General features: G+C 47.4%; 1 protein-coding gene across 1 annotated transcript; it reads right to left on the bottom strand.

Moving 5' to 3' along the window:
- Window positions 1-2,234: 2,234 nt before the first annotated feature.
- Window positions 2,235-12,505, bottom strand: KIF24 (kinesin family member 24). The gene is made up of 12 exons (XM_053454726.1): window positions 11,937-12,505; window positions 11,462-11,651; window positions 10,354-10,451; window positions 9,757-9,972; window positions 9,043-9,130; window positions 8,493-8,614; window positions 8,215-8,320; window positions 7,527-7,598; window positions 6,402-6,511; window positions 3,602-5,806; window positions 2,927-3,020; window positions 2,235-2,557 (listed from the first exon to the last, which is right to left on the bottom strand). Exons 1-12 carry the CDS (start codon window positions 12,503-12,505, stop codon window positions 2,405-2,407), a joined length of 4,023 nt encoding a protein of 1,340 aa, XP_053310701.1. The 3' UTR covers window positions 2,235-2,404.
- Between the last annotated feature and the right edge of the window lie 2,279 nt (window positions 12,506-14,784).

Below are 14,784 nucleotides of genomic sequence, written 5' to 3'. Positions count from 1 at the left end.
TTTATATAAATATAATTATAAATCCTATATAATCAAACCTTTATAAATAGCCTCTATTCCCGTATTAAACTTTGAGGCCTTTGGTGAGTGTGAGATAATACGTTTTTAGTAAATATACCGTAATTATTGCACCAGTTGCAGGGGTGAAAATCGTTTTTTTATTAAATAAGCATAAAATGTATTTTGAATATAAACTTTTTCCAAAGTAGAAAACAATAAATAATGATTTCAAACACGGCCCAAACGAGTTGCAGAACAAACCTTTTCCCTCCTTCAATACTGTTTATTGCTAGGCCTTCGGTAATTAAAACTAGAATGGAATCTTAAATGATCGTTGTGCCGAGGATGCTTCGAGTTAAAGTCCTTGTTTATTCGGATACCTTTTTCTGTGAATATCGCATTAGTTTGGGGACTTTATGCTCCGTCTGTCACAACTGCCTCTTATATTTGGGTTTTAGTGTCACGGGGCCCGAGTAAACCCGTTACACGCTTGCGGATGGGTGATGCAGGCAGCTGCAGATTGGTATCTGGTGGTGAGGAGCACAAACACTAACGAGGCAAACGGTACTCAGATCCAAGCCGCGGCGCACAAACACTAACGATGCAAACGGTACTCAGATCCAAGCCGCGGCGCACAAACACTGAGGCAAACGGTACTCCGATTCAGGGACTGGGGCACAAACACGAGGCAAACGGTACTCAGATCCAAGCCGCGGAGCACAAACACTAAAGAGGCAAACGGTACTCAGATCCAAGCCGCGGAGCGCAAACACTGAGGCAAACGGCACTCAGAGCCAAGCCGCGGAGCACAAACAGTACTCAGATTCAGGGACTGGAGCACAAAAACGAGGCAAGCGGTACTCAGATCCAAGCCGCGGAGCAGAAACGCTAACAATGCAAACGGTACTCAGATCCAAGCCGCGGAGCAGAAACGCTAACAATGCAAACGGTACTCGGATCCAAGCCGCGGAGCGCAAACACTGAGGCAAACGGTACTCGGTGAGATTCCACTTCCTGGTCCACTCAGAGCCGAGGCACTGAGCAGAAACCCTTATGCAAGTGATACTCACAGACTATGAGCTCAAACCCTTACAAGGCAAACAGTACTCGGGGCCTTGCCGCTGGCCACAAACACCTGCATGGCTCCATTACCGTGTTTTCAAAGCTTGTTTTTTCCGTTAATATCAGCGACTTCTCCAAAGGTAGCTGCGCATGTTTGGATTATAAAGCCTGCAGCAAGGCGACACTTGATCAGCTTTTAGGGTGTCCAGCCCTTCTCTGCACAGATACATTACTTACAAACGTATACCAGGATTCAGATTTTATACAAAGTCACAAACATTCCTCTTTCTTTTTTTAATACAGCATTAAACGAGCGTTTAGCGGTGCTTCATGGCAGAGCATCGAGCTTCGGGTCGTTGGCTCTTCTGGTACCCAAGGAGTAACTGGATAACCCTTTCCACGGGGTGTTAAGGATAATAACCCTCGTACAGGCAGAGCTCCAGCACGTCGCTGGGTGCTTCCTCCTTTAAAGAACCTTTAAAGCTGTCGCTAGAATGAAGGCGGATAAACTACCTTTGCCTAGAATAAAATATCTGTATTTTATGCTGAACGGACTCGCAATTCTGTCTTTATTTCCAAAAAAAAAAAAGAATCCCATCCTCAATAACACCAAGTCAGAGCGTAAAGGGTGGCTTCCTAACCAAGTGTCCAAGTGCTACGGGGCGAGAAGGAAGAATTCATCACAGCCTTCGTGGAAATCCGCCGTCTACTGCCAGCCTGACGGCGTCAGCATATTAAACAATATATGATGTCATCATATTAAACAATATTTAGTGTGTAATAAATAAAAATATTAGGTTCCAAAATTCCCAGTGAGGTCATCGAGAAATACGGGTCTGAGACGGGTGAGCAATAAACTTCAAGTAAGGAAGTCTGATCCCTGAATTGTATCATCGTTCCTCCGTGTATATAAATTATTCATTTAGTTAGTCTTTAAAAGGTGCCCCCCCACCCCGCTACCAAATAAAAAAACTTTAAAAATTGCATATAAGGTAAGAGACGACATCGCTATCGTCAGCGGATTTCTTGTTCAAGGTCCGGATTGTCAGCGACCTGTAGTCATTTGACACGCAAAGCCTGACAATTGGTTAAGAGGCTTGGTTTCCATAGCAATAGAAAAAAAACCAACTTTATATTTGTATAAAATTTTTAAAGACAAGAAACAATTTGCCGTCTTCCTTGCGTAACATCAGGGTAAGGCGCGTTAGATGACCTCTCACCGTTTCACCAAGATGTCCTTAACGATGTAAAAGTGCGCTTTGTTTCGATTTAGTCGTTTGTTCTGCCGTCGCGAATTCATGAGACCAACCTTGATTCCCGAGGCTGTTATTTAGAATATCGCCTACAGCGGCTGTTGGGGCGATCCCGCCCGGTCGGTGCTAGCTCCGCTCCGGGGACAGGCCATGAAGAGCTGCAGTTGCGCACGCATGCCATGGATACACTTCCATTTCAGCACCAGGAGCTCGTTGAGTTTGGCGACATATTCCTTAAAATCCTGCAAGGGAAGACGATCAGAACGTGAGCTGGTAATTCACATAGAGCCTCAGAAACTGCCAGGGGCGTCCAACCTGCGGCCCCCCAGCTGCTGCAGGACTACATCTCCCATTCTCCTCAGCCAGCCCCTTAGCTAAATGGGAGATGTAGTCCTGGAGGGCCGCAGGTTAAACACCCTTGTGCTATGTATTTAAAACAATATACACAGAATTCCAACACGTAGCCTTATACATTATTTTAACTCCCCCTCCCCCATGTGCTTTTATACCCAATATACCTGCCGGTTCCCACGGTTACTTTTGCCCCTGCGGTTTTCCGCCCCACTTCCCACAGCCTTAGGAGGAAAGCCGCCTGCGTTGTGTTCACTTACTGAATTTGTGACTTGGCTCAAGAGCAGCTCCTCTCTGGAACACAAGGCCGCCACGTCATCCAGCTGTTCCCGATGCGCTCGGACCACGAGTTCCCTGAAACACATCGAAGACGCTGATATCGCCCGTAAAACGAGCCCCGCGGCCTGCATGGCCGTTCCCATTACTACCTTCCTAGAAAATCCTTACAAAAGCTGCGAGAGCCAAACAGCTTCCACGAAAGGAGGTAAGTAACTTACCGAGAACGGGAAGTGAAGGTGGGTTTCTATTACATCTATATTGCTTTCTATAAACCCCGTAACACACGCTTAGTATCTGTGACAGATTCGCTCTCACGTCTACTGCTTGCGACAACCCAGTTTAGATTTTTATGGAAGTGTTTGTAAAACTGGACGTTATTGATATTCTTTCTAAATCAGAGCGAAGGAAATCATCGCATTTTGTTTAAGGAAGATATCGTTTAAGGAACAAACCGCGCGAGTCCTTAAGATAATAATACGATCCAGAAACTATTAATACAAGTAACTTTAGAACATTAAGGTGCTGATTATATATAAAACTCGCTCAGCTCTGTTCTAATAAAAAATGTAGTAAAAAAAACTAAAACTGAGTGTTTCAGGCCTCCGGTGACCAAATGAGGACCACCCAGACCAGACTGGCATTTTATTGATACATACTGGGCTTTATCCAGGGGTCTCGCAGGTGGGTTTGGCGCATCTGCAGGCTGCGCATGGCTATTCTCGGCTGCCGCGTTTCTAGGGCTCCCGGTGATGGCCGCACAGTATGGGTTCCGTTCTTCTCGCGTCCCTCGCCGCGTACATTTCATGAATGTGGATTTGAGGTCCTCCAGGTCACTTTCTCTAAAGTCCAGGTCAAAGGGGACTTTTGAAGATTTCCTCTCTAAATCTCCGGAGTGGCGACCGGACGGAGGAAGACCCCCTGGCCCGGCAGGGCTGCTGGATTCGGGATTCGAGTTTGTGACGGATCTATGGGTATTTTCTGGAGAAACATCAGACGCCCGTTTCCTGTCTCCAGAATCCTCCCGACATCTGCTTTTGCATTTCTCGTTGCGTTCCGGGGTATTTTCAGCAGCCTTCATTTTGACTTGGCTCTCCTCGGTATCGGCGTCATAGTGCAGAACGCCCGGGGGTTCGCCGCGTCTAGCACAGTCCAGAGAAGAGCCTCGGCTGAGGGTGTCACTCGATCTAGATACTGGCGAGAGACTGAGATTTGCCTCCAGAGTCGATATTTTGTCTCGGAATTCCTGTCCTAGACTTAACCGTGAAGAGCCACCACTGCGACTATCCGAGCCACCGCACACCTGGCGGGCCTTGTCCAGATCTACCGATCCATCTCGCTGAAGCACCTGCTGGACAAAATCAAATATGTTCCTTCCAACAGATTTGTCATCGGCGCTGCTGTTGGCAGGATCCAGATCAGCCCCTCCAGTCCATGCTTTGTCGGAACCCAAATTCTTAGAAACATCCCCAGATCTCTCAGAAGACCCCATAGTCCCGAAACCCCGCATGAGTTCCACCGACCAGTTATCCTGCAGAAGAGACGCTGTCAGCGGGGGCATCGGCCCCGAGCTGGACTCGTGTAACGCGCTTTGATGGTCATAACGCCCGTCGTTTCTTTCAGATGCGTCTTCTACATTTTCCCCCGTTTCTTCTGTAGCCTTAATAGAAACAGATTGATCGCTTTCCTGAGGTAAGGAGGACAGATCGCTAGGAAGAACACCGATGCTTTGTATGAGGTTGTGTGCCCATGGCTGATTGGTTGGTTTCTTTAACCGACCTGTTAGGTCCTCCTGAGAGAAATAAGGCTTTTCGGGGATATTACTGATCGTTGATGAATTACGGACGCTGAAGGAATCTTCTCCAGAGCTCCAAAAGTACGGCTGCTCGTTGTCAACGCGTTCGGCCTGATGTTTTAAACTTGCAGAGCTGTTTCCACAGGTCCAGCCGCAGACCCGGGTGAACTCTTGGGACAAATTAAAGGTTGAGTCTCCCGGTTCGTCTTTTGGTTCTGTCGCCTCCGCTCCTGGAGACCTTTGGTGTAGGAAAAACGACAGCCTCTCGCGTACGGTCTCCTCTTTCCTGCCTTTCTTACGAGTGGCGCTGTATGAAAAGGAGTCTTCGCTGAAGTCGCTGTCATCGAGGTCTTCGAGGAGCGCTCCTTTTTCCAGGGGTTGATAGCGCAGGTTCTGCTGGTGAATCGGCGGATGTTGAAACTGTTGGTGGAAAGATCTCAGATGCTGCTCTCTGTCGGTTTGCTGTGGATATTTGGTACCCCAACACCCCGAATCTGTTTCTGGGTCTTTGTAAAGCGCACTTTCATCCTCATAGGAAGTTATTTGAGAGTTCTGGCCTCTGAAGGACACCCCGGTGCTCGGGACGGCTGGCTTCTGCACTGGATGTACTGCCTGGATTCTCTGCTGGCTCCAAGAAGGATTACCGGTCACCTCTGACCCTTTTAACTCACTCCTTATCTCTGTTTTACTCTCAATAGAATTTTTATTGTTCGCTTGGTTTTCGCTTTTCTTTTTCCCAGCGTTTCCCGGCCTGACAGCTCCTTTACCCGGAGTAGCGTGATTCAGCCAAGCTTGGCCGGGGTTTTCTTTCCAACCGTTGGCCTTGTTGTGGGTCTTTGGGGTGGACGAGAGCGGGCCATTGGTGGGATGGAAGACAGAGGAACATTGCTTGGCCTTTACTTTGTTTGAGGTTGACGTGGTCTGTGATCCCAGCTTCACTTTCTTCGGGGAGATCTTTTCTCCAAGCATTGAAGATGAATTCTGCACGCGTTTCGGGGACGGGCACGCGGCTCTGGTGCGGCTGCCACAAGACGTGGCACATTTTATCCCCTTTCTCAACTCTTTGACCCTACAAATAAGAACATTGTGTGAGGTGAACAGAAAAAAACATACTTACGTACCAAGGTAAAAAAAAAAATCAATCAAATCAAGGTTGTGGGTAATTATGTAAAACCGATTATCTATCCATGGATTTTGGGGCATGTGCTAAGGGGACTTGGGGCAGCAAGCTTGGGGTACCGGAGTGTTATTATTACAGGTGATAATAATCTTATGGAAAACGATTGAACCCGAGGATCTACCGTTCATTCTTCATTTCAGAAATCAAATTAAATGTGATCACAGAAGGTTTTGAGGTTTCAGCCTTTAACCTATTGTGGTTTTCACGAGCAGTCTGTTTTAGAATGTCTGAATCACTCCAGGAACTAATAAACGCAACAATCCAATGAATGCAACCCGGTCATCCAATAAAGAGTGACGTTCTGCGTAAAAACTTTCATCGTTCTCGCTCAGAGCATTTTAAATGTAACAGCTGATGGCGTTACCGATCCCGTTCCTGGCAGAAAACATTATTTGGTAACGGGACGGCATGGCTGCTGCCTGCAACATTATTTTGGAACCGGATACTTTAATTGCCGATGTTTTACTTTTACTTCCTCGCTCACCTGTCTGCGTAGCGCAAGGTGTTGAGTGTGTGCTCAGTAGCCACGTGGCTCGGAGATACATTAGCAATCATGCATGTTTTGGAGTTCCCAATAAACGAGTCCTTTAATACCTATAGAGAAAGAAATCCGGCATCAGACACGTGGGGCAGGTTCCACCAAGATGACTCCTAGTGTAATAAAGATGCTACACTCAATTTCACCGGGGTGACTAGCAATTCGGCCAACATGACTCGGATGTGACCTGAACATTGCTGGGTTAAGCGCAACAATGATGTGACCCCCTGATTGTTAGCAAACATCCCAAGTGCCTCTGCTCTAACCCAATCCTCTAATGACATTTAATTAAAGCTAACGTTCCTCTATCTTATTGAAGCAAGAACTTCACTCCTTGCACCCAACGGAGAAAAAATGGCCATACTTTTCATGGCTTTTCTCTCTCTTGGCCAACACTGCAGCAACATGACATCATAAACCACACTTTACAGTCCTGTGGAATATGATGGCGCGATATAAATCAATAAATAATAATGATAATAATTAACCCGACTCTAACAACCTCCTGTGTTAAAGAAAATGACAGAGGAGGAGTGGACGTGGATTACTCCAACACACTGTGTCTCCATGTGCAATCCTAATAACTATATTCCTTTATCTTGCTTATGGAGCTTCAAAAAGACCGGTGTTCATTCCTTTGGTTCATAGCGGGAGGGTATTTTGGCCACATATCATTACTCGGCTTCCATAGCACCCTCGAACAGGGAAGGGAGCCGACAGCGTACAGGGGAGGGAGCCGACAGCGTACAGGGGAGGGAGCCGACGGCGTACAGGGGAGGGAGCCGACGGCGTACAGGGGAGGGAGCCGACGGCGTGCAGGGGAGGGAGCCGACGGCGTGCAGGGGAGGGAGCCGACAGCGTACAGGGGAGGGAGCCGACAGCGTACAGGGGAGGGAGCCGACAGCGTACAGGGGAGGGAGCCGACAGCGTACAGGGGAGGGAGCCGACAGCGTACAGGGGAGGGAGCCGACAGCGTACAGGGGAGGGAGCCGACAGCGTGCAGGGGAGGGAGCAGACAGCGTACACAGCGGGTGCAGGCATTCGTCACGCTAGGGCAGGTGGCACCATTACCTGAGTGAGCTTGCTTTGCCGAAAAGGTGTGTGAGCCTGCTCCTGATCCAGCGCCCGGATGCATTCTTTCAGCTGGAATACATGGAAAAATGCCCTATTTATTTATCGCATTGATTTCATTGCAATACAACAATTAATAACAAATCAATATGAGGGTTTGATGGAGTATTTTGTTGTGACACCTTTAAAAGGGACAAAATGTAAAGTCGCGTAAGCTTTCAGGCTCTCAGAGGCTTCTTCTTGATTCCATCTGAACGAGTAAAGTAAAAATTCTCCTTCAGTATCACACCAGCTGCTGTATACAACAGAAAGTAAACACCGAACTAACCTCGTTTTGCCTCAATCTGTTATAAGTTGAATTTATTTGCTGTCAGTCATGTGATATTTTGGGTGACTTTCCCGGCTCAAACCCCACACTGAGCTGACACTTTATGGCAATGCTAATAAAGTCCTTTCCTCCATAGACTTTCATTAGTCAGAGTATCCGACTGTGTGATTAAGACTTGGTCATTCTATTGTTTCCCGCAGGCAGAATGATAAGGAGTTGCGCTGTTAGTCTAGTAGATTGGGCCCAGAATGGTTTTACAAAAAGAAAATATTTGGAAAGCTAATTTTTTATATGATTTGTAATAAAAATAAAATCTGTTTGGAGCTCCCCTGCCAAGTGCCGGACGAACTGGAAACTCACAGCAAGCAGACTCTGGTTAATCTCAGCTCCTTCCATCTTGGTCTGTTTATCAGACTCTCTGGAATCAGAGGCTCTCTCGCTGCCGGCTAAATCAATGAACGAGATTCTGCAACAAAGGGAAAGTTAATGGGTCGGGATTACCTTAAACATCATCGGTTCAGTGACCTGCTACAAAGTTACCGCTTTGTGTAACGCGGGCATCGAGGACCTGTCTGGGAAAGAGGTTTCATTCCGTTTACATTGCCAGGATAGCACGTAAAGTCATGATGAATTCTCACCGCCCCAGTTTCCGATTTCCGGCGTCTTTCAGCTGGATCTGGATGACAGCGTGAGAGCGCGAAGAATCCGAATTCACGCCTGTAGCCCCCGTACTTCGCTCCTTGCTACCCTTCAGGATAATCTGCGCTCCACAGGAGAAATGAGAAGGATCCGTCAGATACCCCGAACCCAACAGACGGCTTCATTTAAATCAGCGAGCCAAAGAACGGCCAAGTATCCCCACTATAGCAAAGTATGATATATTTACACATACTCTGCCTCCGGTACAAAACGTGAAAAGCAGTCTAATCCCAACAGTAACAGTGGGACTTAATGACGCGACGGCTATAAAATATTCTATCAGAAGAAACTGATGCTTAAAGCAGAGTGATATACAGAAAATGAAACCCAATTCATTTCTAGTACAGAATAATCCCTCTGATGTATTATATGTTAGAAACAGGTTTATTGTGTACTGTATGGATCGGAAGGACAGGCCGTTCTCTGTTGCTCGACTCCGAGGGTGACCTGCGGATCCGTGTTGCTGATCGGGGCTTGTCGGTCACTTACCTCCAGCAGTAAATCCACGTTTCTGACTTGTACTTCACGCAGTCCCACAATCTGCACCACGTGCTTGCCATCTTCTCTTGCAAACAGCCTAAATATTGGACACAAAAAAATGGCAAAATTAACTGTGATAAATGCAAGGATTTATTGGATAAAATCTTGGTAAAGTCAGTGATGGAATCTCATTTATATTTAATATAGAGAGCGGATGAATCCAGCCCAAACACCAGCCATATGATGAACGCCCTGCAACCTGCATACAATAAAATGTATTTCCCTTGTAGGAGAGAAGCAGACACCCTTCGTTATCTTCACACGTATTATGGATCAGGTTTTAACGGAATCTGGCAGCCGCCATTCACTTCTGTTACAGACTAAATCCGGCCGTCGACAAACCAAGCGCGTTTTAATTCAGATCGCTGCGCAGGCTGACCACGGGAGCGTCCGTGTTCCTCGACACTTTCTACGTTGGGCGAGTCTACACTCTCCAACTGCTTCTATTCTTGGTTCTATATTAGGAGCTTTCTTCACGGAGCTGGTTTGTGGGTTTAAGTTATAGAACGATTCGGGAATCACTGATCAGATAGCTCAAGCTTTTAAAAAAAATGCAACTCATTTTTTACTCGCGCAGACGAAAGCGAACGAGCGAATCTCAGCCATCCACGGTTTGTCCAGCCGGTCGAGGCGGTACTGCATGTCGGAGATGGGGTATATTACCTTTTTCTCCCGTTCAGCAGATCATAAAGCTGCCCGCAGTAAATCTCATAGAAACTGATCCAAACACAGCGTTCGCTCCTGGCGCGGCTGCTGTCCAGATGCTCGAAGATGTCTTCTGCAGCCAGAGCGTACAGCCCCGGGCTCTTCGGGGTACCGATCATGGTGAACGTTTTCCCAGCCCCGGTCTGGCCGTACGCAAAACACGTAGCGTTTCCTCTGCGGGGGAGGGACAAAAGCCCGTGAATAAAAAGCAACGCAACATCGCTAACAATGCTATTGAGAGGCCGACCCCCAACCCTACCAAATTTCAGCGAACGGATCCACAATATCTTTTACATTCCCTCGTGATGGGATCCCTCTACGCATTTGAATGTGAAAAACAGCAATTAAAAGGTTACATCGTAAGCATATGACGGCTGGAGGGTCCCTTTCATGTTCAACTCCCTAACCAAATCCTAAAATTCTTCTTTGCTTTAAGAAAGTAAAAAAAAAAACCCAAGAAGCCCCCAAGTAATTGGCAGGAAAAATCATGATTCAAATCCTCCACACAACGCATGTCCTCCGTGTGAAGAAGACGCCGGATATGTTTCTTCCTACCCATTTAGCACATGCTGGATGAGGGGATGCGCGGTCTTCAGATACACGTCCTGATTGCTGAGCTTCTCGCTGAACACCTCATCGAAGTAAAACACGTGCTGAAAAACAAAACGGTTCCATTGTTAATGTGAATAAACAACTTAAAAGGGCCGAAAAGGAACAAATTCGTGCCAAAAGTCTGCCCTTTTTCTGTATATTGCAAAAATTCATCACAGTCTGAAAGAACAGCCTCTCTGATTGACAAGCCGGACGTTGTGAAGGATTATTGCACGCGGTGACGGTAAGAGATCTTATACGTTTTATTACTGAAGATGCCGGACGCAGGCGAATCTCTGCCGAGGGGTCTGCAGTATTTTGAACCGGCACGGGGATACAGCAGTCTATTGGGGTCACGTGACTCGGCAGTGAAACTGAGCATGGATGTGTAAGTGGGGTGAGATGGAGTGTGTGTTACTAAGTATGAGTAAGTGTGTTTACATTTGTTATATGTTGGAAGGGGGAGCAAGGGGCAAAGCAGGCACAGACCAGTTGTTTGGGGGCAAAGACTAGCTGTTGAAGTTGGGGCTCTGGGGGCAATTTGGGGGTTTAATCCTTCAGTGCATAGAGACAGTAAAGCACATTGGAACACAGGAGTGATGGGAGTGATAAAGGGCCATTGGGACACAGGAGTGATGGGAGTGATAAAGGGCCATTAGAACACAGGAGTGATGGGAGTGATAAAGGGCCATTGGAACACAGGAGTGATGGGAGTGATAAAGGGCCATTAGAACACAGGAGTGATGGGAGTGATAAAGGGTCATTGGAACACAGGAGTGATGGGAGTGATAAAGGGACTCTGTACGCCTCTGAAGAGATTCTGTTAAAAATCAGTTACAACATTAACCCCGTCTGCGCTGGATTTCTGATCCATTTCATGTTATTTTAATGGACAAAACTTTTTGCAAGAAAAGCCAAAGTGACCCCAAACTTAACTTTGACACTCTCCAAACTAATGAAAAGACATAAAGATGGAATATATTTACTGTGATTGGCTGTTTTTTTTCCTTTCTAAAGCAAATACACATTGTTTTCAGCTTGACGTGGAGGAGCCTGCAGACATATACTTTACCTGGAGAACATATTCTTTCAGGTTAACAGCTTCTTTTCTTTCATAAATCGATATGGTTTCATTATTCTCCACCGTAACCACATTCGCCTCTCCCCGTCTCTCTTCCCTTAGCCCGAGAGGGCGCTTGCGGACGCACACTCGGATTTTCTCGGTTTGCGTCCAAGGACTCTCTTTCTCAGATGCGCCAGACCTGCCGGAACACACGTGTGTTACGCGACATACTATTCAACCACACGTGCCTGCATGCACAGCACAGAACGTCAGAGTCTTTACTTTTTGTGAGGTTATCCCCCACACTGAGATTAGGCGAGATGTTTTGTGTCGCTGACTTACCTTTCATTACGAATCAGTCATACAGCCCTAACTAAATATTACATTTAACCTATTTGGTCCTTCTAGCCAGACAAGCTCCCCATGGTGGGTAAAGCCGCGTAGGTGCGGTGGGGCGAATCGGGTTGCACACCTCCGTCATTACCTTAAACACGTCTGTGGAACCCCGTAGTTGTACCCGGACACATGGGTGACCCTGTGAACAACGGGGACCTCGCTGTCACCGATGCCGGCGGCCGGGCCCTTGCCAGCTTTAGGAGTCTTCGCGGCATAGGGGGAATCGTCATGTAATTCTGTCGGAGGGACTTTCCTGGCGTGATGAGGTTCCGCCGGCGGGTCCGTTGGTCCCGGCGGGTTCGGACAGCAGGCGTGGGACAAGCTGCAGAATTGAGGCGGTGAAAACGCGCCTCTCTCCATCTCCAGGGAAGAATCAAACTGCAGCTGCCGTCGGGTGGCGGAGCGGCTCGCTGCGGGCTGCAGGTACACGCAGCCGGGCTGCAGAGGAGTCCGGTCTTCTTCGGACACACTTTGGATGATTTTAATAAGCTGGAAGAGGCGCTTGCGGTCCTCCATGTTGTGAACCCCCAGCGTGGAGTAATCCTTCATCGTTATCCTCGCCAGCTCCTCAATCCTTTGCAGTCCCACAGCCATGAAATGCGGGTAGTATTTCTCCAGATCCGCCTCACACAGACACTCGAACAGGCAGGACGCCATCTTCCCGCGATCGAGAGCTCACTTTACTGAAGAAGAAGAAAAATAAGGTAAAAATATAATATTAAAGAAAAATATCAGCTATTGAATAGAACAGGTGATCAGGAATCGCTACAGCGCCTTCACATAGGTCTTTTAGGCAGATATTAATCTTAATAATATTTGTTTAATTATTATAATAATACCGGTAAATGGAAAAAATAATAATAATAATAATATGGAAAACATCATAAAAGTTTTATATTTTCTTGAAAAGTTTATTTTGGTTTAATTAATGAAAAGTTTGTAAAGTTAAATATCCTGAAAGCCGGATGATCATGTTTTTTGGGGGATTTTTAATCATTTTTAATTAATTATCGATGGGACGTTTACAGCATTTGGTTCCTGGTGACTCCTGCTTTCTTCTGATCTCTGTGGAAAGATCTCTGGTTCGTAAGAAAGATTAACCCTTCGGTCCCAGAGAAAGTGATCATATATATATATATATCTGCGTGTATATAACTTATTATATAACTTAGTCCGCGTGTATTAAAAGCAAGTCTGAACGGCACTCGAGCCGGAATCCCATATCTGTTCGTGGAATTATCACCAACCTACAGAGAAAGACGTGCATTGATCTTAAGAGAACGACGGCGGTCTATGCGTCGGGATGCGCTCGCATGGACACGACCCGGCAGGGGGGATTACTTACACGCGTGATGTGCCACGACACGCAGACAGGACACATTGCTGCTTGTAGAAACGGGATTTTAATGCCGGGACAGGAGCTGAAACGGGGCAATAAAATGCGCTGAGCGCCAGGACTGGGTTAGTCCGATTTTAAGACAGGGCATGGCGTCGTGGCTCATGGATTTACTGATCCGCACTTCCATGGACTTGTTTTATTGGGAAACACATTAAAGGAGGTGTAGGAGGTTTACACCGGACCACAGCCAGCGAAGCAACACCCGTCCGTCCCATAAACCCATTACAAGATAAACAACACACTGATCACCGACATTACAAGAGCCCCGGACGCTCAAAGCAAAGTATAATGCACACAACGCATGCGAGCAAATGTACGGATCAACAACAACGAGGGCTTCTATTTACAACATCCCCGTCTCGCTAAATCATTCTGCATCTGTGTCTAAAAGTGACGGGAGGCGATTCATAAAGGAAGGGCCCCGGAACCCGGGAAAGTGTATAAGAAACGATGCCCTCGGCTGCCTTAGTGAATGCGATCTCCTTCTTTCGCTGTTCTTATTATAGCAGCGGGTGCGTAGCGCACACTCCCTCGCAGCTGATACCGGCAGCTGCCCCAACAGCAGCTGTACGGCCCCCGAGTGGCCGCCAGCGCACGCCGCTCCCCTCTACCGGTCTCAGCTATTTTAATAAGACCCCCTGATGGCTATCGTGTTACAGCGGGGGAGAGCCTGACATTCTCCGAGGTCAATGACACGGCGCTCAAGACATCCCGTGTAACGATAACGAGCTCCTCCAACACACCCCAGATCTGGCCTGACCATAAATTATTGATTGATTGATTGGTTGATAGGTAAGACCAGGCACGCGCTGCTACTTTACTGATTGGTTATCGATGAAGGTTAAGGAGACGGAAAGGTCCAGGCGATAAAACATCTACCCAACCAAGTCATGCCAACCAAGTCATGCCAACCAAGTCATGCCATAACGAAGCTTCTACTCCATAAACACGACACCTCTGACAAAACGAGGCAGCGCTGTACCTGATCAAGGTGTTATAGAACCGCTCCGCTCCTGCACTCGGATCACGTCATGCGCCACACGCCCCACGCCAGCGGTCTAATCTGCCACCACTCAGGAGCATTATGATGGGGGGTGAGAAGGGATAGGATGGGGGGCAGAGGGAAATGGCAGAAGAGGTAAGACGGGATAGAGAAGGACATCGAGCGAGGCAGGTAAACCTTTAACATAAGAGTCCATCCTTTCGCGTCCCTTTAACCCGTTACGTTTATATATAGAGAGAGTCCGTCTTTCATCCGATGCCAGCACGTCTCTGCATCGTTACCTTCTCTACGAGACAGACAGTGTCATTGGCCCCGTCATCCCAGGGGACACGTCCTGACCAGGTATCTACACGTCACTGTGCGTGTTCACGTGTTACCCGGGAGGCATACACGTCACTGTGCGTGTTCGCGTGTTCCTGGGGGGCATCTCCCGTTGTGGGGTTCAGGGTGGACGTTACCCAGTCTGGGGGGTGTTTGGATGCATACATGGGGAAGGATAGGTTATACCCAAAGGCCTTGATGTCAAAGTAACAG

This window comes from Spea bombifrons, chromosome 1 (assembly GCF_027358695.1).
Source record: "Spea bombifrons isolate aSpeBom1 chromosome 1, aSpeBom1.2.pri, whole genome shotgun sequence".
NCBI lineage: Eukaryota > Metazoa > Chordata > Amphibia > Anura > Pelobatidae > Spea > Spea bombifrons.
This window is presented reverse-complemented; position numbering and strand designations above follow the sequence as displayed.

What these genes read in the sequence shown, in the direction of transcription:
- KIF24 (XM_053454726.1), bottom strand. Translation starts at nt 12,505, where the DNA reads ATGGCGTCCTGCCTGTTCGAGTGTCTGTGTGAGGCGGATCTGGAGAAA. An exon ending in TGAAAGAATATGTTCTCCAG is followed by an intron (nt 10,452 to 11,461) that starts GTAAAGTATATG and finishes TTTGTTTTTCAG; the next exon opens with CACGTGTTTTACTTCGATGA. An exon ending in ACGTGGATTTACTGCTGGAG is followed by an intron (nt 8,615 to 9,042) that starts GTAAGTGACCGA and finishes TGTGGAGCGCAG; the next exon opens with ATTATCCTGAAGGGTAGCAA.